Source organism: Danaus plexippus, chromosome 11 (assembly GCF_018135715.1).
Source record: "Danaus plexippus chromosome 11, MEX_DaPlex, whole genome shotgun sequence".
In the NCBI taxonomy this organism is placed as follows: Eukaryota; Metazoa; Arthropoda; class Insecta; order Lepidoptera; family Nymphalidae; genus Danaus; species Danaus plexippus.
In genome coordinates, this window is record NC_083544.1 from 5,769,096 (window position 1) to 5,796,166 (window position 27,071).

The window sequence follows — 27,071 nt, forward strand, 5'->3', positions numbered from 1 at the left end:
GGCGGGGTAGGCGGTGAGGTGGGGGGCGGCGATGCGCGCGCGCACGCTGCTGCTCGCGCTGGCTGTGGCGCTGGCGGCAACAGCGCGAGAGTTGCGTGTACTACAGGACGCACGGACCTCGTTCTATCTGGCGATCGCCGCACCGTCTTCAGCCTCCGACTTTGTGCGCACCTTCAATCGTACTCTCAGCGATCTATCCCAAACCTATCTCGCCGGGGATTATCCCCTCTATTTACGCAATATCACGCTGTTACCGCTGTACATCGAGCTGCCAGAAGATGAAAGGTATATTCTGAATGTTTTAGTTTTTAATAACACGTCTTTAGCATTCTTGTCCTTTAAGGTACACTTTCTTGTCACAGAGGATATGTGGATGACATTTATTTGATTTAAAATATTTCATATTATTACTATTGTGTTCCAAAATATTATTTAGGAGTTTCAATAAACAAAACTCTTTGCTTACATTAAAAAATTTAATATAAGGCCAAAGACGTGAAAAAGGTTTTTTGTAACATAACTTCTACGTGTGATTAACATCTAAAAAATTTAATATGGGTTCAAGAAAACTATGTACCCTCAAAATTAATCCGTGAAGGCTACATAATATTCAAATTAGCTCTCACATAAATAAAGATGCAGTGACTCTAAATTTTGCATAAAAAAGAGTCTTCACTTTGATATCGAAGGCAATAGTAATAATCCTGCTTTTACCATACATTTAAAATTGAAATTGGACTTTGCGAAATGTGTAACTACACTGCCAAAATTTTATCTAACACATTATATTTTTGCAATATTATTTTTTTCGCTTTGGAATGACATTGCATCAAAGCGGTACGGTAGTTGCCTTGTAATTTGTTGAATTACGGAGTTATGTGTAAAGTAAATTAATAGCATATAAATGAATATAATAAATTCTCTCTCTCTCTCTCTCTCTTAGTAAGTGGCGTTTCAAACAAAGTCAGTAGACAAAGTCCTGTCTTGTCTTTGAGAGTATTTTAATAAACAAGAGTGAAGTTATCAGCTTTAGCAAAAGAATTTGCTTTGTAGGCTTAAGTTACTTAGTTGTAGTCTTAACTGCCTATCAAGGTATTCAAACAGGATAAAAAACCAGAATCAAATGCTAAAAAGATGTTTAAAACTTTTATCTTCTTTTATGTAGACTATTAAACGAGCCACATTATAGGATGAAAAACTCGATAGCATTAAATCTAAACGCTTGCTTGTATAATAAATTGTATTAAAAAAAAATAAAATGTTGAGGACACACTAACTGTAACCAAAGCATAATATTTCAAATATAATAAAGTTAACAAATTTCAAACTTGGCGTTGTATAAATAATATTGGGAAGCCATGTGTAATCTCATGAAGCCATATTTTGGAGCATGCGGTGTGGCGTTTACTGAAGGCTTAATGTTTTGTTCCTATTTGTCATAAATAAATACATCCTAGCAAGAGTTATATTTATGATGGTTAAGGGATGTTGAAAAATCCATTTGAATTTAAAATTATTTATTTTAAATATATAGTGTCTAAGTATATATTGTAAAAAGTATAAAGTACATAGTGTACTTAAAAACAATACTAAAAATAATATTTTACTTAATACTTTTAAAGATAACACAACATCACTGATTTAATTTCATATATATTATTATTTGGCACAATTATTGTGTTATAAAAAGCGTATTACACACATTAAATGCAATAATTTTTTTTAAGAAAATCCACTCCAGCGATATCATCATTAGATTAGCTGGGATAAGCTGTGAAATCCTTGAAGATGATATATAGATGGAAGAAATGTTTGTTTTCAATTTTAATATATGTACATATTTCATTTTTATCAAACAGATTAAGCTAACAGTAAAGCCATTATGATAAATAAATATGCTTCAAGACGTTTTTCAAAAGTTTCGAGTCTAGAATAAGACTTTTTTAACGCTTAACGCGAAAGTAATTTTGGTTTACCTTGTGACGAATAAAATTTTAATGATATTCGCTATGGACTCAAATATGGCTTCGAATAAGAAATATTTTTGTCTCGTTAAAAAACATTCAATATTAAAAAAAAAAACGAAACAAAGGTAAAAGTAATTTCATAAAATGAAATAATTAAATTTCATAATCTTTATTATATTTGTATGAATCTATTTTTAAAAATAACATATTTATTTTTCTACTTTTATTACTGCGCAGGGAGAAACATGAATTTTAATGCCATTGAAACCTTACAACGATACTATTTGTTCGGGTTTATCTTGCGATATTCAGATTACATTTTTGCTTTTTAAATTACTCTCGTACCTAGAGTAAAATACGAGTTAAAAATGTGTATATGAGTTACGTTAATTCTCGTTCGCAGCAAATGATTATTATTTTTCCGAATGTAATTTAATAAAATAAATTTAGGAATTAAATACAGTTAAAACAATTTTTGCAATATAATCATTGAATGAGATAAAATAATGACTTATCATAATGACAATGAGTTTATTACAAAATTTAATTATTATTACTGGACAGTAGTGCGACATAAATGACGTCAAAAAATAATGATAAAAATTGGCTTACTGAAACCATCTTCAATATTTTAAGATACAACTTGTTTCGATATGAAATGAGTAACGATTAGAGCTGAAATGTATTATAACATTTATCTGAAATCTCGGGAGTAAACATCGCTTACATTTTAAACGACAGTGATATATCATTTCTTTGGACGGTCCCCTATCACTCGTAAAACTGTAACTTTCGAACGTTGAGCGCATCGAATTTTTATATTACAACATCCATCTGTTAGTGGATTTGGCGTGTTTAGATTTTATTCTTGTATATATTTAATGATATAATAAAATATATAAGTGAGAAAATATGTTCAACAAATAACACTAAATAAAGCACATTCCGTTTGCCCCCTAGAGTTTTGTACTGAATTATGAGGGGCGTGGTATGGGGCATACGAGAATCTAAAGAGGCCTCTGTAATACTTTATGTGGCACCTACGATAACGTAACGTTCAGCTTTATTACTAATTCACTGATAAGAATATATTTGATGTAGATTTACATACAGATTTCTGTAAAATATTGTAGTTATATTAGATATTTTTAAAAGGATTATATTTATATCGGTTAAAGTATAGTTCCAATAATATAACAGTTATTTAATAGTTTTATAAGTTTAAAGGGCAATAAAAGTCAGAATAATATGTAATAAAGTGTATTATCAAATATTGGAATATGAGACGTGAGCGAAATCACAAGCGTTGTTTATTATTCATGGTACATAATGTATAAAGAATTTGGTCTCTCTTAATAGAACCATTAAGTTTTAAGTACTTCGACTATCTTTCTATATTAAGTAGTAAAAGGCGTATAATTTCAATAAGGCAAAAATTTTAAAAGACATTTCTTGCGTATTTCCATGGCACCATTGTTATTTTATACGTTGATGGCAAATATTTTTAAATCTTCCGTAGTCGTGTTAAAGTCGATATTACATTGCTCACCGAATTGTTTGTATGGAATCTGGTAGACACAAACCATGCCAGCTTTTTCCGCCGAGCGCTGCGCCGGTGCACTCGTGAATATCCCTCCAGTGACACTTAAACCTCCTTCTTTTGTAAGGAGCATCCTTAAAATAAAATACCTTATCAAGTTCTCATGTTTGTATTCATATCACCCGTTTTAAAACTATTTCTGGACTTAAGTTAAAAAAATGTTCCTTATGGAATAATACTCATACTGTATACGTGAATTTCTCTTTATTTCTACGGATAATAAATAGATGTTTTTAAGTCAACTAAACATAGAATATTCCTTTTTTTTCAAATAAAGAACGCAAAAGCGTTTTAACGATTTATTGAAAAAAAAATAGTCCTAGAAAAAAAATTTTTAGGGATATTTATTATATTTTAATAATATTTTTAAGCTGTTTATAATTTTTTGTAATGAAAAAAATTGAGGTTAACATATTTATAAAAGAGTTTTATTAATATTCGAACATCTTTTATTATCCTACATAGAAAATATGTTCTTCTAAATAATAATGTTTGTATAAAACAAATACGGAATACTTAGGTAGATATTTTGTAAACGAAAACAATTTTCTTTACCTAGATTTAAGCAACTCCACTGCCAATCCCAGTCCTCTGTATTCAGGAGTCACAGAGAGGCCAGCTCCCATGAGGTATACATCGACGTTGTATTTGTCGTAAATCGCCGGCACTTTCACAGCCTCGCTGAACATACGCAGTGATAGCAGACCGGCTTTCGTTTTTGGCTTAAAAGTTTATTTTATATTACATGATTTTTAAGGCTGCAAGTTTTTTGTTTCATTCTACAAACATTTAATTTCATGAGTTAAATGTGAAATAATAAAACTTGCGATAAAAATGAGCTGTATATTTAAAAAGGCTCGTTCATATAAATATTTATTTTATTCTTTAGACACCATTTGATATGATTTGAATTCTTTTCAGATCTTTAGAAAAATTATCCCCGAGTCATGTTTAACGATATCCGATATCAACGGAATAGGATTATTGACAACATAGTATATATTGTTATAAAAAAAATCACTGATCAAATTTCTTTTTGTAAATGAAAAACTGTTGTGAAAACATACTTTAAACTATAAGTCACATAAAAAATATATTTTTAATGATTTTAGAAAACTGCTTGGTTTTCTGTAATGTTTGTCCTTAATGGGGTTCGTAAGACATAAAATATATCTAAATATTTATGCTAAATTTAGTTTCCTATCTCATAAAGAATCATTAGTTTCTCATAAAGAATCATTGCGTTCTTTATGAGATGGAAAACGAATTTTTATCTACCTTTGTTTACATAAATATTTACAATGCGTATTTTGTACTACTCCTTTAATATCTGCTCTGTTGAATCTTTGTAATGAAGTCGTATTGTTCGCAGTTTCTTATATCGTTTTAAACAGGTTTTTCAGTAATTGTTTAAATTTCTAAGGATAGTTTCATTGTTTCAAATTACGAAATCAAATCTCGACATACATCTTTACAATTAATATATACATAGTTTATATCAATAAATAAAAACTATGAAGAATTTTGCCACTTGACAATTATTAAATTTTAGTTAAGGTCGTTATAGAAAAGGAAACTAACAATTGTTCAGTTGGGACAAATATGTATAAATTTTCTATACTATACATCATATCAGAGTATAAAAGTTTTTTATTCTCACAATTATTACCGTGAAGCAGGTTTTGAATTTATGGTATTTCCGTGCAATGAATAGATAGGGCAACGGATATATCCGCGAGGAAAGCTTTTCGTAATTTTCGTTCAATATTTATGTACGTTGACGTATTTAGTTGAACCTTTTCATTGTAATAAACATATTTTTTCTAAATTTAGGACTATATAATTATCTGTTGCTTTTCGCTTTATTTAATTCCCAGTAAAAGCGATCTGTAAAATATAGTGGACGCAGGATTCAATCAAAAATGTATTGTTTTCGAGCTTTTATGTGCTATAATTATAGCCATGGAATATAAATCAATATTTTAAATGATTGGTGAATGGAAAGTACAAATTTTAATTTCCATGTAACGAATTTATTATTCAAGAGTTGCATTTTACTACACTTTTTGCTGTAACATATCATAATTTCTACTAAACGAAATTTGAAATGTCTGCCATTATTTTGTCTGCTACCTTTTGTATTTCCTTTAAAAACAAACAAAGATACGTACCTACTTTCATCTTTTTTATATTTTTTATCGTCCATCAAGTTATCTTGTTTTTGGAATTACTATAATTTATAAGGGAACGTATAACATTTCGCATGTGTTTAAAAGGGATGCTATAATGTGTCCTTTATAATAAAGTATAAATATTTTAGTATATGTATAAGTTCGTTGATTTAATTATGTACTACAAAATCATCGGAAACGGGGTTTAAATGACATATGTATATGGGCATGTATACAAGTTTGTTTGCAACTTGTTATAAATATATGTATGGCATCCCTATTTTTACCTGATTTTCTAACATTAAATATAATTAGCCCATGAGATAAGTAGTTAAATTGTTGATGCAAGAGTAAATAGCAAAGAAACATACATACATAGAATCTTTGGCATTTTCATAACATTTCATATTACCGGATTGTGTTCCACAAAGCGTTCTTTTTCCTGTGGCATACACATATTCATGCCAACGAGGACTCGATCACCAGATTCCTCGACAAGAAAGCATCCCAAACTCATCTTCAACTTTATAATAGACGTCAATAGCACACGATACTCTTCTATAGCCTGTGGGTCCCCGGCTGTACCTGTCAGTTTAAAAGACATTAATTAATTATCCTCACGCCATATTAATTTCATATAATAGAGTCACTCGCAGTGAATCATTTTCCTATATTGAATTTCCAATTCCATTTCAGGTTATTAAGTATGATTAACAAAAAAATAAATACACTGTCATATTTTAATAGGAAGGTTACTTTTATTAAAAAAAAATATTTCACCCGTAAAAATTGTAATAGCATTTGAAAAGCAAAGGTATTTGTAATGTTAATACGGTCTTAATTAAATTCTCATCTTAAATAATTCATTGGCAAAGATTAGATTTCACAAAGCCTGTAATTTATATTAGAACGTTATTAAGTTAAACGTAACTGACCGTAACCGATATTTAAGTAGGGTTGTTTGTATACAGCAGACACTGAATTCTCTTTAATCCTATAATCTCTTTGGGTAACTATTGGTTCGGATTGGCATGTTTGAGCTTAATGTCAGTGTGTCGGATTAGATATAATATGTGTTCATTTAATATTACCTAGATTTAAGAGGAAACGATATATTTTAAGGTTTTAGAAGATCTCTATCATTGTTTTAAAGCGTAAAAGAATACTTTGACATCCGAGGCAAACCCGCAAGACATAACTAGTATCTAAATAATTACAGAAATATTTTATGAAACTTTGTCTTTCGATTAAAAGAACAAAAGATTTTCTTGTTTGTAAGAAGTTATCGTTTTTATTAGGTATTGCTATTTGTTATTTAATTTTACATTTGTATGTCTATAAAGCGGATGATTTTAAAAGTTAAGTTCCATAAAATTACTATCAAAAAACCAAAAGAGATAAACAGAAAGAGTATGATAGATTCTGGAAAATAAAATAACAAGTTAATAAGGTATGAAAAATAGCAGTTTAATGTGTCACGATGAATATTATACGCATTTATGATATTTGAACAACCTGACAAAGTATTTTTACTTGTAGGAAAATAATCTGCGACGAGGGTTCTTAGCGAAAATAAAATTGTACATTCTCTTGCGTGAAACACTCGACAACATTAGATGAGATTTAGTTAATTGCAAAAAGTCTTTACGTCCTGAACAGTGCTTTGTTCGGTTATGTTAAATATTTATTTAAAAATTCGCCTTTAATACTACAAATATAAGATTATTTTATTTGAATTTGTGAAGTTCAACACAATGCATTTACACTTTTATATATAAATATATCAGATAAATATTTAATTATGAAAAAGTTTATTACCAGCTGTAATCCACCAAACATCTTCTCTTATATAATTTCCCAACATAAATTCAACTGCTTCGATCCATAGCTCTTCCGGAACATCTTTTATTTCAAATGACAAAGTCTTCCCATTTTTAGCAACTCTTTGAAACGAAGACCAAACCTTGGGATATTCCCTCGTCATTCTTTTATATTGCGATTGCTTTAAAGATGTTAAACTCGAACGATTTGAGACACGATAACAAATGACTCTAAGCTATCTTTGTAGTGCGGTTTTGTAGCACCTAATATACGAACACTTGTATATATACGAAGATATTATTTCTATATCAATTGTGTCCAGGGTGTTTGTATTAATAATAATAAATATTTTTAACGAAGGAGTGTTTCAGGGTAATCACATATAGCATTCTACTTGAAAATACAAGCTTCTCATATTTAATAATCTGTAGCTTTCTTTTAATTTTTAAGCGAAGGAAATAGTTACCTGCGTTCTTTTAATGCTTACAATAATTTAGTTGCATGTATATTTTAACATAAAAAATGAAGTATTAATGGTTCCAAATGCTATTTTCCTTAAAAATTAATAGTGTATCTAACCCCAATGTAAATTAAACTCTGACAGTGGATTGAAATAGTACAGTACAGCTTTTAAAAATATTTTAATGCTCTTATACAGGGGAAAATTAATCTCGCTGTATCATTGCAATCCATGAAAAGGTCAATGCGAAGTATCGTAATCCTTGTTAATGATCCTCTGATACAATTGCGGTTATATCGGTACAATCCACTATTGTATTACACTCATGAGTACTTCGAGATCTTCAAATAACCCCATTTTGTTTGCGTTTTTTATTGAATTTTCATGATATCAAGAGGATATATTGAGGTGTACTTTTAAACTTTTTATGGCTAACCTCAACGCAACTTTCTTGATATTGGTTTACGTTAATAAAGTTTTCATCTTTCACATATTTGTAAATAATATCTAACTCATATACGCAAACAGTTTCTTTTAATTTTAACCAGATTCAGTGCGCGGGTATTGGAAGAGACGTGTGCAGCACTGGAGGGGCGGAGGGTTGCAGCGCTTCTTGTTTGTGGTGGAGGCTCTGCTGCTGCTGCGCTGGTTTCAACAGCCTCCCGCGCAGGTGTTCCAGTTATCCGCGCATCACCATCTCACTTGCGGTTCGCCTATACCATCGCTAATGTGAGTAAATAAACAACAAGCTGACTTTTGAGTTTATTACGGTAGTTATATATAACTGAAGTTTTGACTTTTCTCTGTTTACAATTGCTATCTTTGAATTAAAATGACATGTGAGGTGTAGGAATGCTATAAAGCAATAATGCAATTTTACAATATTGCAACTAATAAGCTTCATTGTGTGAGACCAATCATCAATTTTACTTTAAAATATTTTTTAAAGATACGGCTTCATGCACAAATTAGCTCATGTTAAATCAATTCCTAGCAAATTGCATAAAGTTAGCAATGATAAAAATATATGCATTGAAATTATAAAAAAAGTGCTAGTTTTGTTGTGTTGGTGAAATTTTTTACATTTTATTATGCATTTACTGTGTAAAGAATTCAAGGCCGGTAACTGTTACTACAAAAGGAATCTTTCTTCAAATACAGAATAAGATGCTAACGCATGAAGTGAATAAAGTTGTCTGGGTCCATCTAAAGTACCAAGAGAAATACTTTGTTGAATTCTTCTTTGAATTTATAGAATTTTCTCCAACCTTTTTCTTTCTATTCCTTAAGTTTGTTGGTCTTTGAGCATAATGACTATTTTTAAACACCCATTATCACTAGCAGCAGTTATCTAGATGTTTTATTATGTCTCAGATTTTTTTTTTGGTTGCTTCACAGGAACTGCTGCCTTTGGAGGTTCGACTGGAGATAACAGCAAGAGAAACATTACATGCACTCAGGTTGATAGTAATATTATTGTTTATACTTAAAACGGAATTATAAAGAAACTTTTTTTCCACATGTAATATTGTTTAAGAAATATAAGTAACTCGTAATTTTTCCAACAGAGCCACTCTACTGCACACCCATTGGCATACCTTTACTTTGCTTGCTGAAGAAAACATATATTTAACGCTATCGCTAAGGAAGGATCTCTCTTCAATCCTTACAACTCAACCGCTTAATCCTAAATGGCTCTCGCTTCCTTCGAATTATACACGCCGTGCCATCTTTAGGTAAGCCTCTTGATTTTCTTTACGTTCTTATACTATCCATTAACCTAAAAAGTTATCCCAATGGTAATAATATTTGGAATAAAATTATCACATTCAATGAAGTTCATAATAATGGTCGTTAAGTGATTATATTTCAATTCTAGACAAAATGTTGTTTTTTTATTTGTACTATTTTAATAATAATGTATTTATAAAACCTATTTTGTAAAGCAAATTTAATATAATATTTGATATTGTACTTTAAAATAAATCTATATTGTTTAAGGCGACTTGCCGAAGTCTCGAGACTGACACGGGGTGTGGTTGTTCTAATTTGCGATATTAATTATGCGAAGCTTATTATGGACGAAGCCAAACGCTTAAATATGCTTGATGGCCATTTTTTCTGGTTATGGATCGACGCTTCTAATGAAATTGATGTTTTCCATAATATCGGAAATCGTACTAAATATGCAGAGGAAAATTTCAAGGAGAGCTTGAAAGACAAAGACGAAGCATTTACATTTGATGATTTTGAGCGTATCAAACGAGATCACTCAGACAATAATTCATTAGAAGCAAATAGTCCTAAAATTACGAGAAAAAATAATAGATTTTCAAACAAAAGTAGTATTATGGGAAGTAGACATGTAAGAAATATTTCAAAGAATTCAATTTATCGTCGTGTTAGTAGAAATACAAATAAAATTGAAACGCACATGAATAGTAAATTATTATATACAAATTTTAGTCATTCGTATAATGGTAGTCGCAATATTAGTGAAAGTGTAAGGACTTATAATATAAAGAAAAAAGGCGTTGAAACTTCTAAAATTGAAAAGAACTCAATTGAGAGGGAAAATTTGTCCTTGCTCGATATAAATAAGGGTAAACAGACTAGTTCTAATGAATTGAATAGTGAATCTTTTAACAAATATGTAAATAGTATAAATATAAACAAAGTTTATAATAAAAATGAAGTATTAGAAGAGAATACTGTAAGTAGTATTGATAGTCAAGAACTAAGAGATAGAATATTATTTTCAAGTGATATTAGTGATTTCATTATGAATCCCACGGTGCAAACTCCTACGAGTAATATAAGAGGTGCAATCGAGAAACGAAATAATCGATTTGCGATGGACCACGAGGAGCCAATTAGTAGAGACGAAAGTGATATTAAAAAAGTATTTAATAGTCTCCCAGTTGGGTTACTAGCATTACATCCGCAGTCTATGAGAATAGGTAAGATAATTGTTTACATATTTGTACAAATATCTTGTTCATCCTAATTACGAAGTCCTTGTTATTAATTTTTTTTACTATTATTTAGATAGCTCCTTTGCAAAGGCTGCTGTCAGAATGATGGTTGGAGCACTCAGGCGTGTACTTCGCGCATGCGACGCGTGGTCTGCTCAAGCACAATTTTTTAGCGACGCAGCAGCATCTTGTTGGGATGAACCCAGTGATGCTGCATCAGACTTTTCCATGGAGTTTGTGAGGTAATTAATATATACACCAACACAATATATATAATAATGAACACATAAAAGTCTGAGAATTGGTTAAATTATTTCAGTCTCATTTTTAAACTTTTTATTGCCTAGCTTTTATCAAGTTTCATAGCTATTATGGATAACTTTTCTTATCTAGAGTGGCCTATATTAAAATATTTTAGCAAAACCGATACTTCATGTAAATTTGACTTAACATTTGCTTAATACTCGGAATGAAAATGCTTTTACTCTTATCATATAAATGAGGTTCAATTCCAAAGTTTTCACACTATTTAGTGGATAAATGTTTTTAATTAAGTTTTGCTTTTACCTTGAAAATCAGTTTTATCAGAATGAATTAAAGCAGCGGTAAACTTTAACAACCTAGCAAATAACAACTTATGCTGATTGTAACTTGCTTTTTATCAAACAAGTACAGACTGTAATAAGTTTTTCTAGATATGTTAATTTTTTAATTATATTTTTTAAACTAAGTTTCATAGAAATTGAAACCTTATGATGTGTAAGACGAGAGGTCTATTCACAATTACATACATTCATAAACTTTAGCTTACCTTTTTACAGAATCAAATTTATGTTCAGGCATGATATAACGTATTTACAGTTGAAGTCATGAAAAATACATTTTGATAAAACTAATGTTTTCGGATTTACTACGTGTTTTTAATTATTTCGTCTACCCTTGATGCAAAGTAATCGAAACGTCGGAGTATGTAATTAAAATTATTAAAAATATTAGTTTCGATGAATACTCGCGAAAATTTTACATCTCAAAATAAATTTTATTTAGCAATTTAAATCTTACACATGATTCGAATCAAAATAGAACACATCACAGATTTAATTATAAATGAACTTTAACAAATATTAAAAAAAAAGTATTAATCATATTTAATAAAATCGGTGAAATGGTATTACCCGAAGAAACATCCTTCAATAAGTGACAGTCACATTTAAAAAATAACAGGACTATACATAAACTGAGGAATAGAATTGTAAGAAGTGTGGAGCATCATCATAAAAGCAAATTGACTAGCCAGTCCGACAACGGTCCAAGATTACTTTTACACCCTTTATCTAAAAGGCGAAGGTTAGATATTATCACCGCTAGTGTTAAGGTTTCAAAGGCTTGGTTGTTGGTTAGAAATAGAATTAAATACTTTAATATAAAAAAAAATAAAGGCTTTATTTTGCTTTGGTAGCAAAAAGCGATGGTTGTTGGAATTTTTGAAATTCACTTCGACTTTGCTAGATAAACATTAAAATTATCAAACTTACATTTTCTCAACAAAATACCACCCTTATATTTTAAATTAGAAAATTTAAATTAATTTTGGCATTGAATATGTTTTATTCAATGAACAAGAATTTTTTTTGATAAGAAACATTTACTCATTCATTACAAAAATTAACTCAAAAGTAACATAAGTTGTACTTATACTTTCGAAAAACTTAATTTATTATAATGTACAGAAATACCTCTGACTTCTTCGTTATTCTGTACCCAACTTTATACTTTAAACGTACACACAGGATACCGTAGTCTTGTCCTCAGCGAAAACTGCCTCAGCTTTTGAAATTTTTACAATCAAGCGAGGAATTTCATAAAGAATAACTTTCATGGTACATAGTTATTGATGTATTCAAGTTTTATATGTGATGTTACATCCGGATTGTTTCTGCATTAGAACATTAAACATACTGAAACTATGTTCTATATAAATTTTTTAAAGAAAATATTCGAGATATTCTATTAAATGAAATTTTCTAGGATTAAAATTCAAGAAATAGGTTTTTATTCGGGTAAAAACTTTTTTAATTTATGTGTTTTTGAAGAAGAATAACAATTTCTACAACTATGAAGGTATCTAAATAAATAATCTTTGCTACTGTCTGGTCTTAAATTATTTAACTTTCTGTTTGTTTTATCACTCTATTTACCTACACGTCAGTTTTATTTTAGAAACAGTTTTGATATTGTGAATAGGAAGGTATAAGTTTTTTGTTCCTATAAATCTCATCTCTAAAAGTGTGGACGTTGAAATATTCCATTTAATCTAACCGTTAACTTTTTACTAAATCAAATGAACAAACGGTCCATCTTGTGAAAACTGGTTCCCGCCATTCATTGTCAACATGTGGGGACTTCCAGTTGTATTGCCAGATTTTCAAACATGTTTTCTTAATTTTCTATTTTCTTTAATAATCTTAACTCTATCTTTGGGAGAGGCTTAATAGAGTACTATTCCTTACCTTGCACAGATATGAAAAATTGTGTAGGGAAACATGCAGCCTAGACTTATATTTATCCAAGTGATATATATTCACAATATCCAATACTTCGTCCACAAGTGTAATGATAGAATCCTAATTATTGTCAAATTTAAGTAATTATTCAAAAACCTCTCATTGTACACACCAAAGGTACAAAGGAAGCTAAGGTCTTTTCAGAGATCGAATTCTTAATCGTCTCTAAACACAGGATTGTCGAACGAACGTAAGCGTAAATAAACAGTTTGTACGAACTATCCGACTTTATGTGGACTCCAATAGAGGAAGTTGGTGTTGGAAATAACTAACCGGAGGATGAGAGGGGAAGTTATAAAATAAAACAGAAATGTCAAAGCAAAGTATTGCTTTACTCTCATTTTTTTATGTACTTTGGCTTAACTAAATGTAGCTTATTTCAATGACACTGTAAACGATAATCCCCTTATAGTAACAGATCGTTATTTGATATCTTTAAAACTGTAATGATTATATATTGTTGCTTTTTTATGGATTTTTTAAAAATCTTTTTACATATTTACAAAGCTTGATAGTGTGAATTAAAAAAGTATAAATTATTTTGTTTTTTAAATTTTATTTCTTCTGAGTTATTTTCGTTTGAAAGTATTTATAAAATTTATATTTTAATAAATAAAAATTTTCTAAGTAAGTTTATTTTGAAAATTAAAAAAAATTTGCTATTGAAATTGCATAATTTAAATTCCTAAATCTTCTTTATTTCATCTTACGCTTAGTTAATATTATTCGTAGATAAGACAGCGGCTTATTCAAGCTGAGGCTTATGATAAATTCTTTTCCCGAGGTGATTAAGAGTACCTTGCGAGTGTAATTTGAGTTATTTCATTAAATAACATTTAACATATCTCAATAATACAATATCGTCATCTAAACTTGTTTGTGTTCGACTTGCATCAATATTTTTATATACGTAGTTACTTTACGAAATTTTTTCTATGTTAATGTTTTTAGTTTCTAATATTGTATTCAAATGTCAAAAATTTTAACTGTGGAATTATTTTAACATTTTTACATAAATACACCTAAAGTTTATGAAAGGCCAAAGGCTATCTTTCATATAAAATAGCTGTTCCTAAGGGATATCACAAGTAATATTTCCATATTGAATCTTAGACACATTTGGTTAGATACATATAAGCTTATCTGGGTCAATCGAAGCCGTGGGTAAAATCTAGAACTTTATATAAACTTCGACATCATCCTTGAATCTTATATGGCTCTTAAAAAATTTATAGACTTTTTATTACACCGAAAGTTTTATCCGTAAATATTTTGATTTTTCTATATACACTAGCATTACTCTATGGCTTTGCCTATATGGTTATCTGGTATCGTCTTATAAATATAATGATATAAAAAAACTTCTTTTCTCGCTTATTAGAAAGACTAAAATAACTTAAATATTAAAAAAAAAGTCTCATTAAAAATATGTTTTTTTCTAGGGGAGAAAAATTTCATTCTAAAACATTATCATGATTATTTTGCAAAATGTACATGCAGTGATAAAAATTGATAGTTTTTAAACACATTTGTATTTTATTCACTGTAATAAAAAAGTATATATTTGAAAAATGTTACGAAAATGTTTTTATTGTGCATTATTAAAACTTATAATAAAATCGTTCCCAAGTAAAATTTAAGTTGACATCGTCTTATATGATACATATTTACAATTGTCTGCTTGTAATTTATATAATTTTTATATGTAAATTTAATGGCGGACTTTTTATTTCAGGACAAAAAAAATATAACCTTTAAATGCAGTAACAGATTTCATGGGCGCTATTTTAAGTTACAACTCAACAATAGTTTTAGGCTGTTATTACTTTTTGACAAACAAATCATTATAATTCAGGGCACGTATTTTATTAAAGCACCCCGAATAACGTCAGAGTTCCTGATGGGAAGTCCAGCGGAAAGTCTCCGATCGGAATAAAGTAAAAAGACAGATCCGATACAGTGAGACCGATATTATGTCCCATTTGGTTTAAGTTTTTAGGATATAAGCGATTTAAGTGAGACTTTATTCGCGAACACAGATTTTTAAATAAATATCAAAATGGGTAACGCTAAAACTGTTGCATTTACTGTTCGGCTCTAAAAATCCTTATGATGCATTTCGAATAAAAAAGTTTAAAGCTCTTTTACACGTCAACACTCTCCGTTTTATGGTCCTGATCCCTTACACAGAATTATGTATGTACCGATTTATGTTCACATAAAGAATTCATGATTCCACTTTACGAATGAAGCAATTATATTAAAGTTCCAAGTAACCGCATTGTGACTATTGTTATGTGGATGTTTAGTAACTAGTAAACCAAATTAAAAGCCAACGTGGGGCATATTTTATCTTATTATTTTTATTTAATAGATACACAACGCTGTCTAGTAAAAGTTGAATCATTCATGCTGTAAACAATACATGCCAAGAAAATGGAAAACAATGAAAATAGCCATTTATATAATTTATAACTAAAATAAAATAAAATAAATTAAAATAATTAATGTTAACTGGAAAATATATAAATTTATTTAAATGAAACTAATATTTTTCGGATATACTACGCGTGGTTTATTTTTTGTTAAAACTACATACTCCCGACGTTTCGGTTGTGTCACATCTCGTCTGCCCGTGATTACGGTTGCTGAAAAGTACACGAAACATCGGGAGTGTATAGTTTTAACAAAAAATAAAGCACGCGTAGTATATCCGAAAAATATTAGTTCCATTTAAATGAATAAAACTCGCGAAAGTCTTAGATGTCATTATATAAATTTATTTTAAATAAATACATCTTTTCTAATATTATTTGTTTTTAACTAAAATTAAACTTCCAAAAGTACCCAAACATAAACGTAAGATCTCAGAAAAACATGTAAGTATTAATATATAAGAAAGATTTTTGGATATTAAGTTATTAAAGCTTATGGGAATATAAGTTATGATAGGCATGAAACCAAACTGAACCACTCACTTTGATTTATGGCTTTCATTCTCGCCAACTAAGTATCCTTTCAGCTCCCATAGTATCGGACTGTTATATATATATTATGACATGAAATGGAAGAGTTTTAGACATTTATAAATTATCAGAGTAAGTTTTCCGATATGACTTACTTTTGGCCGACTTCTATTCGGGGTTTTTAATAAATTTTGTTAGTTCATGGTACGTAATAACATTTAATTATGTACATATTTATAAACATATAAGTTTACATATACATACATACAAACATGTCTTGCAATTTAACGACATGATATAAAGTATTTTTCGTCGGTTTGGGGTGTAATGTTTTGGAGACAACTAACTGCGTCTTTCTTGCGAGCTGGCAGGTTAAATTGTAGAAACGTTTCTCTATGCAATTTATTCACTGTTATCTAGGATTTAGTATTCATTTCACATTTCTTATAATTTACATGGAATATATTTTGAAAATGAATTTAAAGTTTATGACTGTTACTAACATCGTTATAAAATATTTATGTAATAGTATTTATAGCTTTACGTTAACTTATTAGTAACCTTTTTTAACTAAATAGAATTAATAAGTTTGAACGTTGTATATAACAAAATATTTCAGAATATGTTAGGTATGTGATGACCCTAAGATTTAGACAATTAATTAACATGAAACTAGTATTATTCGGATTTACTACGCGGATTTTATTATTTAAAAAACTACATAATCCCGACGTTTCGGTTACTTTGCAGCAACCGTGATCACGGGCAGACGAGGTGTGAATGTCTGTCAGTTGGTCCTGTTATTTATCATCTACCGCCATCGATTTCTTAATTTTCTGGCGTACCGTTCTGGATGCCGGCAGAATGCGCTCACGGTGTCTTGAGGTCCTGCGGACGGTCCTGAGGTTTCGGACATGGGATTTTATATTTTTAAGAACGGGGTCCCAGGTGTTTGATAGATTCCAGCCATCTTCTCTATTGAAATTGGGATGTTTTTTAATTTCAATAGCCTCGCGAATTAATCTCGGTATATACTTGTCTTCCCGAGCGAGGATTTGAGGTTTATCAAAACGAATGTAGTGGCCTGGTTTGTCCATTGTGTGTTCACACACTGCTGACTTCGACGCGCGCCTGTTTTTGATGTCCGAGATGTGTTCCTTAACCCTTGTACCGATGCTCCTCTTCGTCTGTCCAATGTATGACAAGCCACAGTTACAGTCGAGTTTGTATACACCCGCTTGTTGTAAAGGAATGTTACTCTTGATTGGTCTCAAGAATTGGCTCACTTTCTTATTTGGTTTGTAAATAGTTTTAATGGAAACCTTCTTCAAGATGTTGCCTATTCTGTCAGTAACTCCCTTCACATATGGTAGTATCGCAGGTTGTCGTTCAACTGTGGGTGGCTTCAGGTGGTTCTTGCGATGCTGGCGAGGCACGGGCTCGTCTGCCCGTGATCACGGTTGCTGCAAAGTAACCGAAACGTCGGGATTATGTAGTTTTTTAAATAATAAAATCCGCGTAGTAAATCCGAATAATACTAGTTTCATTTAAATGAATACTCGCGAAAATCTTAGATCTCATTAATTAATTAACATGTTTTTCCTATCTACAGTTGCTTATAATTTAACGAATTTTAATATGTTTCTGGGTAACATCCAATTTGATTACATTATCATAAATCAGACGAAACTAACGGAAGCGAATTTTGGCTGACGGCCAGACTTTGCACGCTGACTTAACAAAATAACGCCCTTCCATTGACATGTCTTGAAACTGATACTTTTTTCATCCCAAAATGAGGGCAGCGATGTAGGTCAATAGAAATTCTCAAACAATACTCATGGTGACTACGTTATAATGACTTCTTTGTTAAAATGCATATCATCCATATATTTTTTTACATATAAACGTTTAAGTGACTTTTAATGAAAGTAAGAGGATGAAAATAAAATGAATAAAATCTGTTTTGTGTTTTGTATATCTGTTTTGTGTAGTATAATTAAATGTATAACAATAAACAATATTTTTGTTTTAGAGAAATAAGAATCTCTGCAACTGCAGCATTAGCAGGCGGATTTGAACGCCCAGAGCCGTCTTTATTAGCTGAGTTCGCTTTTTTAAATTTAGTATCAAACCCCAATGGTGGTAATAAGTGGAGACAAGTTGGCCATATTCTTGGTCGCAGTGTAAGACTTCATACAATAGTGTGGCCAGGAGGTCGTCTAGTTGCTCATGGCCAATCATCAGGTGCTCGCACTATTTTCCGCATAGTTACAGCTCTAGCTCCGCCCTTTGTTATGGAAGGTGAATTAGATGAAGATGGTCAATGTCTACGTGGACTTCCGTGTCATCGTCCACAAACGTCTGATCGAGATAATCTTACACTTGTTTTTAATGAATTAGAAAGAGACGGCGATCAAACAACAACAGATTTTTTTTTCCCAACACCTAAACCGTCAACTATTTGGAAAATGGCCACTCATTGTTGCTATGGATTTGCAATGGATTTGTTAGAAAATATCGCAGAAGAATTAGAATTTGATTTTCATTTATATATTGTAGATGATGGTCTATATGGATCTCGAAAATTAGTAAAACCATTTCGTAATTTCAATGAAGATAAAAATAATGATAAAAAACACAGATCAAGTGACCAGTCGCAGGCCAAGCATCGAGACGACGACTTTATTGATATAGATAAAAATGAGTATAATAAACAAAATAGCTTGACAGGAGACGGGGATTCCGATGACAATTCTGATATATGGAAATGGAATGGTATTATTGGAGATTTGGTGTCTGGAGCTGCACACATGTCATTTGCTGCCCTTAGCGTGTCGGCTGCTAGGGCAGAAGTAGTTGACTTCAGCCAACCTTATTTTTTTAGCGGAATATCTATTTTAGCAGCACCAAACCAAAGACCAGACATACCACTTTTAGCATTTTTGTTGCCGTTTTCTCCAGAATTGTGGATTGCAATATTCACCTCACTTAATGTTACAGCTATTGCTGTAGCAATATACGAATGGCTTTCTCCATTTGGATTAAATCCGTGGGGTAGGCAAAGATCAAAAAACTTTAGTATTTCAAGTGCACTGTGGGTAATGTGGGGACTTCTTTGTGGACACTTAGTTGCTTTCAAAGCCCCAAAAAGCTGGCCTAATAAATTCCTAATCAATGTTTGGGGTGGCTTTTCTGTGATATTTGTCGCAAGTTACACTGCTAATATAGCAGCTCTGATAGCTGGTTTATTTTTTCATAATGCTGTTGATGACTACCAAGGAAGAGGCAATGTAGGTTTTTATCTATTTTTTTTTTAATTTTTTTATAAGCAGTTATTATTTATTATCATGGTCGCTATTTGTATTATAGTGGTTGTCTTTACGAGTCGGCACAGCAAAATCTTCAGTAGCTGAATATTATATTCAACGAAATAATCCACTGTGGGCGCAACAAATGCGTCGTTTTGCCCTTCATAATATAGAGGAAGGAATTGAGCGGCTGAGGTGAGGAAATTAATATTGTACCTTTTTAGACTATATAGTGAACAGTGTACAGAATAGTATTAAGATAGCATAATATTATTGACAAAACATTATTCTATCATTACTTATGGATGAAGATTATACAAAAATATAGTTTTCCAACTTATTTATTTGTAGTTAATCTATGTCCAAACACTTTAACCTTAAAACAACCTTGTATTATAGGAATGGAAGTTTGGACCTTTTGATAGCCGACTCACCTGTTTTAGACTATTATCGCGCCACAGATCACGGCTGTAAGCTTCAACGCGTAGGAGACCATGCTCTCACTAAAGATATTTATGCAATAGGAATGTCAAAAGGATTTCCTCTAAAGGTAATTAATCAAGAACTATATTATATAACTTTTTATGACATGTAATTATCATCTACCATCGATGTGTTTAAGTACAGCCTTAATGGAACTTAGGTAACCGTAATAGAGTGCTCTCGGTAACGATTTCATATTAGCGAGGCCTACGTAAATTTACATGAAGGACGCAGATAGGTCTCGGTGACAGTGAAACGACTTCGGGTTTTAGCAAAAGAAAGATTGATGAATGACTCATACAGGCTTCCTAATGGCGTGATCGATCGTGTTCTTTATATTTTTAGTGTCTGTTCGGCATTTAATCTTGACTCTATATATTTAAAAAGTTGCTAAAATAAATATTATTATTTTCACTTACTCATTACACTTTTTACAATACACATATTAGGATTTAATTTATATGTATTTTAATTAATTAGAAGTAACTATGTATTTATTATAAATAAAATAACAACAAACTATTATTTTAGGACAGCATATCGGCTGTAATAGCCAAATATTCATCAAACGGTTACATGGACATTTTAACTGAGAAATGGTACGGTGCTCTACCTTGCTTCAAACTAAGTCCTGATTATGGAATACAGCCAAAACCACTCGGTAAGAACTTTTATATTTTAGATTAAGAAACATTTCGGATAACATATAATTTATTTACTCTATCAAATTAAACATAGAAACAATCAACAACTAAAAAAAATTAAAAAATAATATAATCAATAACGACTATCACTATTTCTAATAATGTTTATAACAAGATAGTCAGACGTTTCGCTTACTCCGGAAATTTCATTAGGATTTATCGCCTCTCTGACGTTAATACAACCCCTCAGACGGGAAGTTTCCCACCAACGACCTAAAATATTAAACATGGGATTTATCGCTGAAAAAATGAGAGTAAGACGCATTTATTTCTTATTTTGGAATAATATTTTTCAGTGACAAGAATATTAGAAATGAAATAAAACATCATGTACGATTGTTACTAGTTTAAATCATATCTCTTTTATTTATTATCAACCAATCCTTTTTAATGTTTTCTTTTATATTTAAACCTACCTAAATTGTGTGCTGTATTGGATTTGTAACAGTTCAGTAGTAGAATGAAAGTAACATTGATTCTGAAATAGCATTGCCTACAGCGAGACGAGTGCGATGAAAATTATCGAACACGATTGCGTGGAACAATTGGACATTTTGCCATTGAGTCCGTGATATAAACCTTTGGAACTAATATTAACAGCAGCGTTATTGCGACGCTCGTAACGTACTGTAACTACAATCGAACTTTTTGTTGCAACATTGGGTTTTATTATAAGAGTTTTAAACTTGTATGATGAAAAAATAAAATGAAAATCTATAAAGCGTGCACTATTATGAACGTGTTCATTTTTACATATGTTAAGTATTATAATATATATATTTTTTTAATATCGAACTGGCGTTGTGAATTTAATTCCAAGTAAATTTTATTATATAATTGAACTCAAATTTGCTGTGAAATAAGTTTTAAAAATTATTTTTTAACCCTAAATTATATATTTTTTTTGCTTAGGAATTTCATAAGACGAAAATGGAAGTAAAATTTCTATATACAAGAATAATATAGGAAATCTGCATTTAAATTTCAGAAACAACGTAAATATTGTAGTTTAAAACATACTAATACGTTTATAATTTAAGGTTAAGAACAATTAAGTACTTTGAATACTATATAAGTCTAAAGTTTGACTCCTTGAATTAGATACGATAAACATTATAACTAAGGCTTGTCATCTACCCCGGTGGGGAGTATATAGAACGTGTCCTTATAAAATGAAAGTTGTGGTATTTTGTTCACCTAGTATTTAATATATTTTTATAATTAAATAATTTAACTTAAGAAGATTTTTAGAATTCACTCGTTAAAATATTGGAAATAGAATAATAAATACATAATAAAGCAAACACTATGATTAATCGGTGAGGTCAATTGGATTAGTAAGTCACCTTATATATCAGTCCATTAGGCAACCTTCCAATCGGATAAAACATTAATTATCAAAAGGTTCTGCCATCAATCGCACTACATTTGGTATTAACTGGTGTTGTTTGTCAAATCTATCGTGTTTGTGTTTTGGAAATTGTTTCATAATTATGAGTAATTTTGCTCCCTATCAGTCTTATTAGTGCTTGCAATATTCGATATAATTCATGAATATTGCGTAACATATTTAAAAAGTTTCTATAGCAAATGTATTTATTTTTAAATTTAAGGTTTTTATATAGCATAACTGTATTTTGATGAATTGCTATTTTGGTAATACAATCACCTATTTGTATTGTTTGTACTTTAAGGCGTTGCGGCTGTAGCGGGTGTATTTATATTACTGGGAGTAGGAATGATTGTAGGATGCTTGATATTGATTTTGGAGCATCTTTTTTACAAATACACGCTTCCTATTTTACGCCATCAACCGAAAGGAACTATTTGGAGGAGTCGAAATATAATGTTTTTCAGTCAGGTAAATGAAACAAAATGTATTCATAATTATACGTGCTTTTTACATTGTAATATAAAAATAAATGAGAATGTTGCTAGACTAGATTTATGAACTGAAAATGTTAGGCCTCGTAGGCAAACTCTCTTCCTTCTTCAATCATCAAAGTTTCTAAGGGTCTGATATTTTTACTCCGTTTAAAATCCACAGATGTTTTATGTATCCTTTGTCTTTAGAGAGCCAGATGAATTTATTCAGATTACGTCAGGCAAGTCGAGAAGAACAACAGCTTTTAACACGGAACGAGCCACTTATCTTTGTAGACTAGACATAATCTACTCCAATTGCCTTTCTAAAAGCTTGATTATCCACGATTCCAATGTTCACTATTTAAATTAGTTTGAAATTAAGTTTTCCTTTCAGAAACTGTACAGATTTATAAATTGCGTCGAACTTGTATCACCACATCACGCAGCGAGGGAGCTCGTTAATACTATTCGGCAGGGTCATTTCACATCTTTATTCCAAAAAAGTGTAAAAAGGGTAAGATTTAACCTTATTATTAGTATAAAATTAAATTTATAAATAGACACAATTTTAAATTCTGGCCAAATCTTTTTAATAGCATTATTTCTACTATCAGATTACGACAGGAGATACATTTGTTTCAGAAGGAACACGAACAGCGTAGAAGAAGAAAAAGCAAGGCACAGTTCTTTGAAATGATCCAAGAAATCAGAAGGTAAGTTTATAAATATTTTGGAGTATGATTCCAGAGTGATCTGATAAAAAAAAAATTTAAAGTAATTTTATAAACATTTTTACAAAATCTAAGTCAAAGTTAAAATTTAAATATAAGTTACTGTTATATTTAAATAATATTACTTATCTGGTACTTGCCCAGGTGTCACTAAACTAGTTTGCAAAAAAAACGACGCCTGACAACCTTAGTTGTCATCTACGAGAACATAAGTTATGTGTCATCGTTCTGGAATCTTGGACTATTAGTATTAAGGTTAGAAATAATATTTAGTTAAAATTTTTCATAGGGTCCAACAAGGTCGTGATCTTTCATTGGATTCCATTAAAGAAAATGCTGTTGTGGAAACTTCAGAATTGTCGGAAGATGTAACCGAGACAAAATTTCTTTCACCGTCACCCGACGTATCAAGTCATTCACCGCGTCGAAGCAGGTCACCAAGACAATATAGATCTCCAAGAAGCAAAAGAAAAAGGTGCAGTTTAGCGGGTCTTAATGTACGTAGATTTAGCACTGATTCGGTCTTAGGGTCCGATTCTGCTTCAATATATGAAAAAACTAGTATTAATATTGGTCGAAGATTAAGTCGTGATGTCAGTTTCCTAACCAATTCCCCGCCGGATATTAATACAAGACTACGTACACCATCGCCGATGGTTAGACGACCCGAAGGATCCTCTACAAGATCTTATCAAGACATGTCTGATTCTTCTCCTAATTATTTAGCCATAGACGCTCCAAGTCATCGAGCGAGTGTGGAAATAATGGTTACTCAGGAATCGGAAATTTCATCTGCACCGCCTTATAACCGAGTGTCTCCAATGGGTGCAAGATCTGAATTATCTCGATTATCTGAAGAAGAACTGATTAGATTATGGCGAAGTTCTGAACGTGAAGTTAGAGAGGCTCTTTTGGCTGCATTACAAGAGAGAAGAGCGAGTCTGGAGCCAAAACAAGAACCAGGATGAACACAGTTCTAGGCCATTTTTATGGAATGAAAAATATTAGAAAGAAACCAGTTTACATTCCTCTTAGCAGTTGATCGCGTGAATGAGGGGTATTTATAAATGAAATGTTTGTAATGATCAATGAAATGCTTTCTTTCAGTGTTTGATGCGGATGAAGCCGGCGAGTTATATAAACAATTAATCAGTGTTCATTTTAGTGTCTTGTTATTATTGTATTTTAGATAGCTGCCTTATACTTTTAAATTTTTCATAAAGATCCGTATCAAACAATTTGAAAGTTGTGTGTAAGAGGTGAATTTTGACATTTTTACGTCCATAATATTTTATATTTAAGATTTTAGAAATAACATCAACTGATTCAGTTTATTTATTGTTATTATGATTTAATAGTTATATATATGTGACCATAATATTTGAAGTGCTTTAACTTCCTTCTGTTTTAGCTCGTAATCACTATTTTTTGCTTCATCAAAATTCGTAGCTTATTGTTACAATAAATAAAGAAAAAGTCTAACCTACAAATAAATAATAATATTTGTAATATAATAGTTTGTAAATGGAGTTATTATAAATAATATTTGTGAATATTTGTGAAAGAAAAATGAAATGTAATTATTATTCAGAAAATTCCTTTATATCAAAATATAACTTTGTGTATAAAAAGTAAATTTATTATATTTGTAAAACTACTTACAAAAATTATTTTAACCATTACCACTAAAAACACGTATTTAACACTACAAATTATATTAGTAAGTCGAATGTTTAAGGTAATTGAATACTGCCAAATAAGTTAAAATAGGTAAATTTACACTTCCTTAGAATCTTGCACCCTAGTTTTTAGTTTAGTTTAGTTTAGATTTTTCTATTCCCATATTAAACTAACAACATCATCTTTGAACTAACTCTTACTTGTTTTAATTTGCTGTTATTACGATTACAGTAAGCGGAATATGTCATAATCTTTGATATGTATATTTGTTTCCAATCATTTCCACAATGCAAATACGCAACTGTGGTATGTTTTCATGAAAAAAAAGTGTCATATAATTAACGTAACTGGTAAAGATGTGTAGAAAAATGTATTCAAAGATAACAAATATAAGCAATATCTTTACTGTAATATTATTATCGAGTGCTTAAAATAAAACAATATATTACTTATACTTAAGGAGAATAAGGTATTTATTTTCGTGAAAGTAAATTAGTTTCCACAGCCATGATTTAAATACTATCTTTAATTTATAATGAAAATATTTAGTTTTTAAATCAAAATTACAAAGCCATAGGTTATTTATTTTAAGTAAAAAATTATTCAAACCACTTTTATATCTAGTATTCAGATGTGATTATTTTGTTAAATTTTTTTTTCAAAATGAATTTCGGACCAAACTTATTTTTCGGTGTATATTCATTGTTCATATTTCTATTGGATGTGATTCATCTAGTGATATTTAAAGTCTTATGCAATTCTCTATACTATATAGTAATATTGTTAGACTATACCCAAAAAATTAAATAGATAGCGTATTTCAAGTATTTTCCGATAGATATAGTCGGAGAACTTAATAGATGTCTTTTTTGATCACTTTTACTTGTATGATCGTATCTGTACGTCGTAAATCATTTCGTTAATATTTAACTAAAATAATATTTCCTTTTTTTTTTTTTGTATTTTTGTCCATAACAAGTCTACTTCCGTATATTTTCTATGACAAAAAATGTGAAACAAACAGAACTGTCAAAAATTTCGCGTGTATTAAAAATTTCTGTTAAAAATTATGGTTCATAATTATCACTCCGTAAATAATAATGTACAATAACAGATGCAATGTATTAAGAGTGCATTCATATGTTTCTGAATGAATTTATTTATTGTAATGAATAGTGAATTCGTGTGCAGAGAGGAAATTAAATATAATTCTAGAATTATTTTTAACGATTCAAATATTTAGTCCGTATTAAATTATCATGAACGGTTTCGAAATATAATTAAACTAATTAAAATTAAAACATAATTTCATTCATTGAACTGGATGTTTGTAGAATTAGTTGTAATTGAATTAATATATACAAAACGCCAATTTGAATATATAATAAATATAGTTATAATTAACGAGTACATTACTGTACATTGTAAATACATAGAATATACTGAAGGTGTTTGTGAAAAATGTGTTAAAAATTTTGTAATGAGACAGCAGATATTATTTATTGACTACGCTTAATATATTTGTTTAGTGACTAAAAAAGTGCAATTATGTAAACTTACTTATTGTTTGTCCATATTCACATTACACTGCAGTTTAGTTTGTAATAAAGATATATGGAATTTTATTTCTTAAAATTTCACGGATTAGGTAATTTTTTTTTTTCAATTAAGATTTTTTTTCTGTAGTGTGGTGTGATGTGGTCTATATGTTTATCTTCATAGTAAAGATAGCGATGATGAGTATAGCTGAAAAATATAGAATTGTGGAAATA

General features: G+C 30.2%; 2 protein-coding genes across 2 annotated transcripts; one reads left to right on the forward strand and one right to left on the reverse strand.

The window, feature by feature from the left end:
- On the forward strand, window positions 1-27,071 carry LOC116765580 (uncharacterized). Its single transcript, XM_032655097.2, has 14 exons — window positions 1-285; window positions 8,568-8,748; window positions 9,418-9,479; window positions 9,588-9,755; window positions 10,021-10,979; window positions 11,068-11,236; window positions 18,560-19,817; window positions 19,897-20,030; window positions 20,235-20,385; window positions 20,850-20,979; window positions 22,717-22,883; window positions 23,283-23,402; window positions 23,531-23,601; window positions 23,909-27,071. The coding sequence occupies exons 1-14, from the start codon at window positions 32-34 to the stop codon at window positions 24,585-24,587; spliced, it is 4,503 nt and encodes a 1,500-aa protein (XP_032510988.2). The 5' UTR covers window positions 1-31; the 3' UTR covers window positions 24,588-27,071.
- Window positions 3,212-7,772, reverse strand: LOC116765581 (uncharacterized). Its single transcript, XM_032655099.2, has 4 exons — window positions 7,557-7,772; window positions 6,151-6,323; window positions 4,123-4,289; window positions 3,212-3,641 (listed from the first exon to the last, which is right to left on the reverse strand). Exons 1-4 carry the CDS (start codon window positions 7,720-7,722, stop codon window positions 3,449-3,451), a joined length of 699 nt encoding a protein of 232 aa, XP_032510990.2. The 5' UTR covers window positions 7,723-7,772; the 3' UTR covers window positions 3,212-3,448.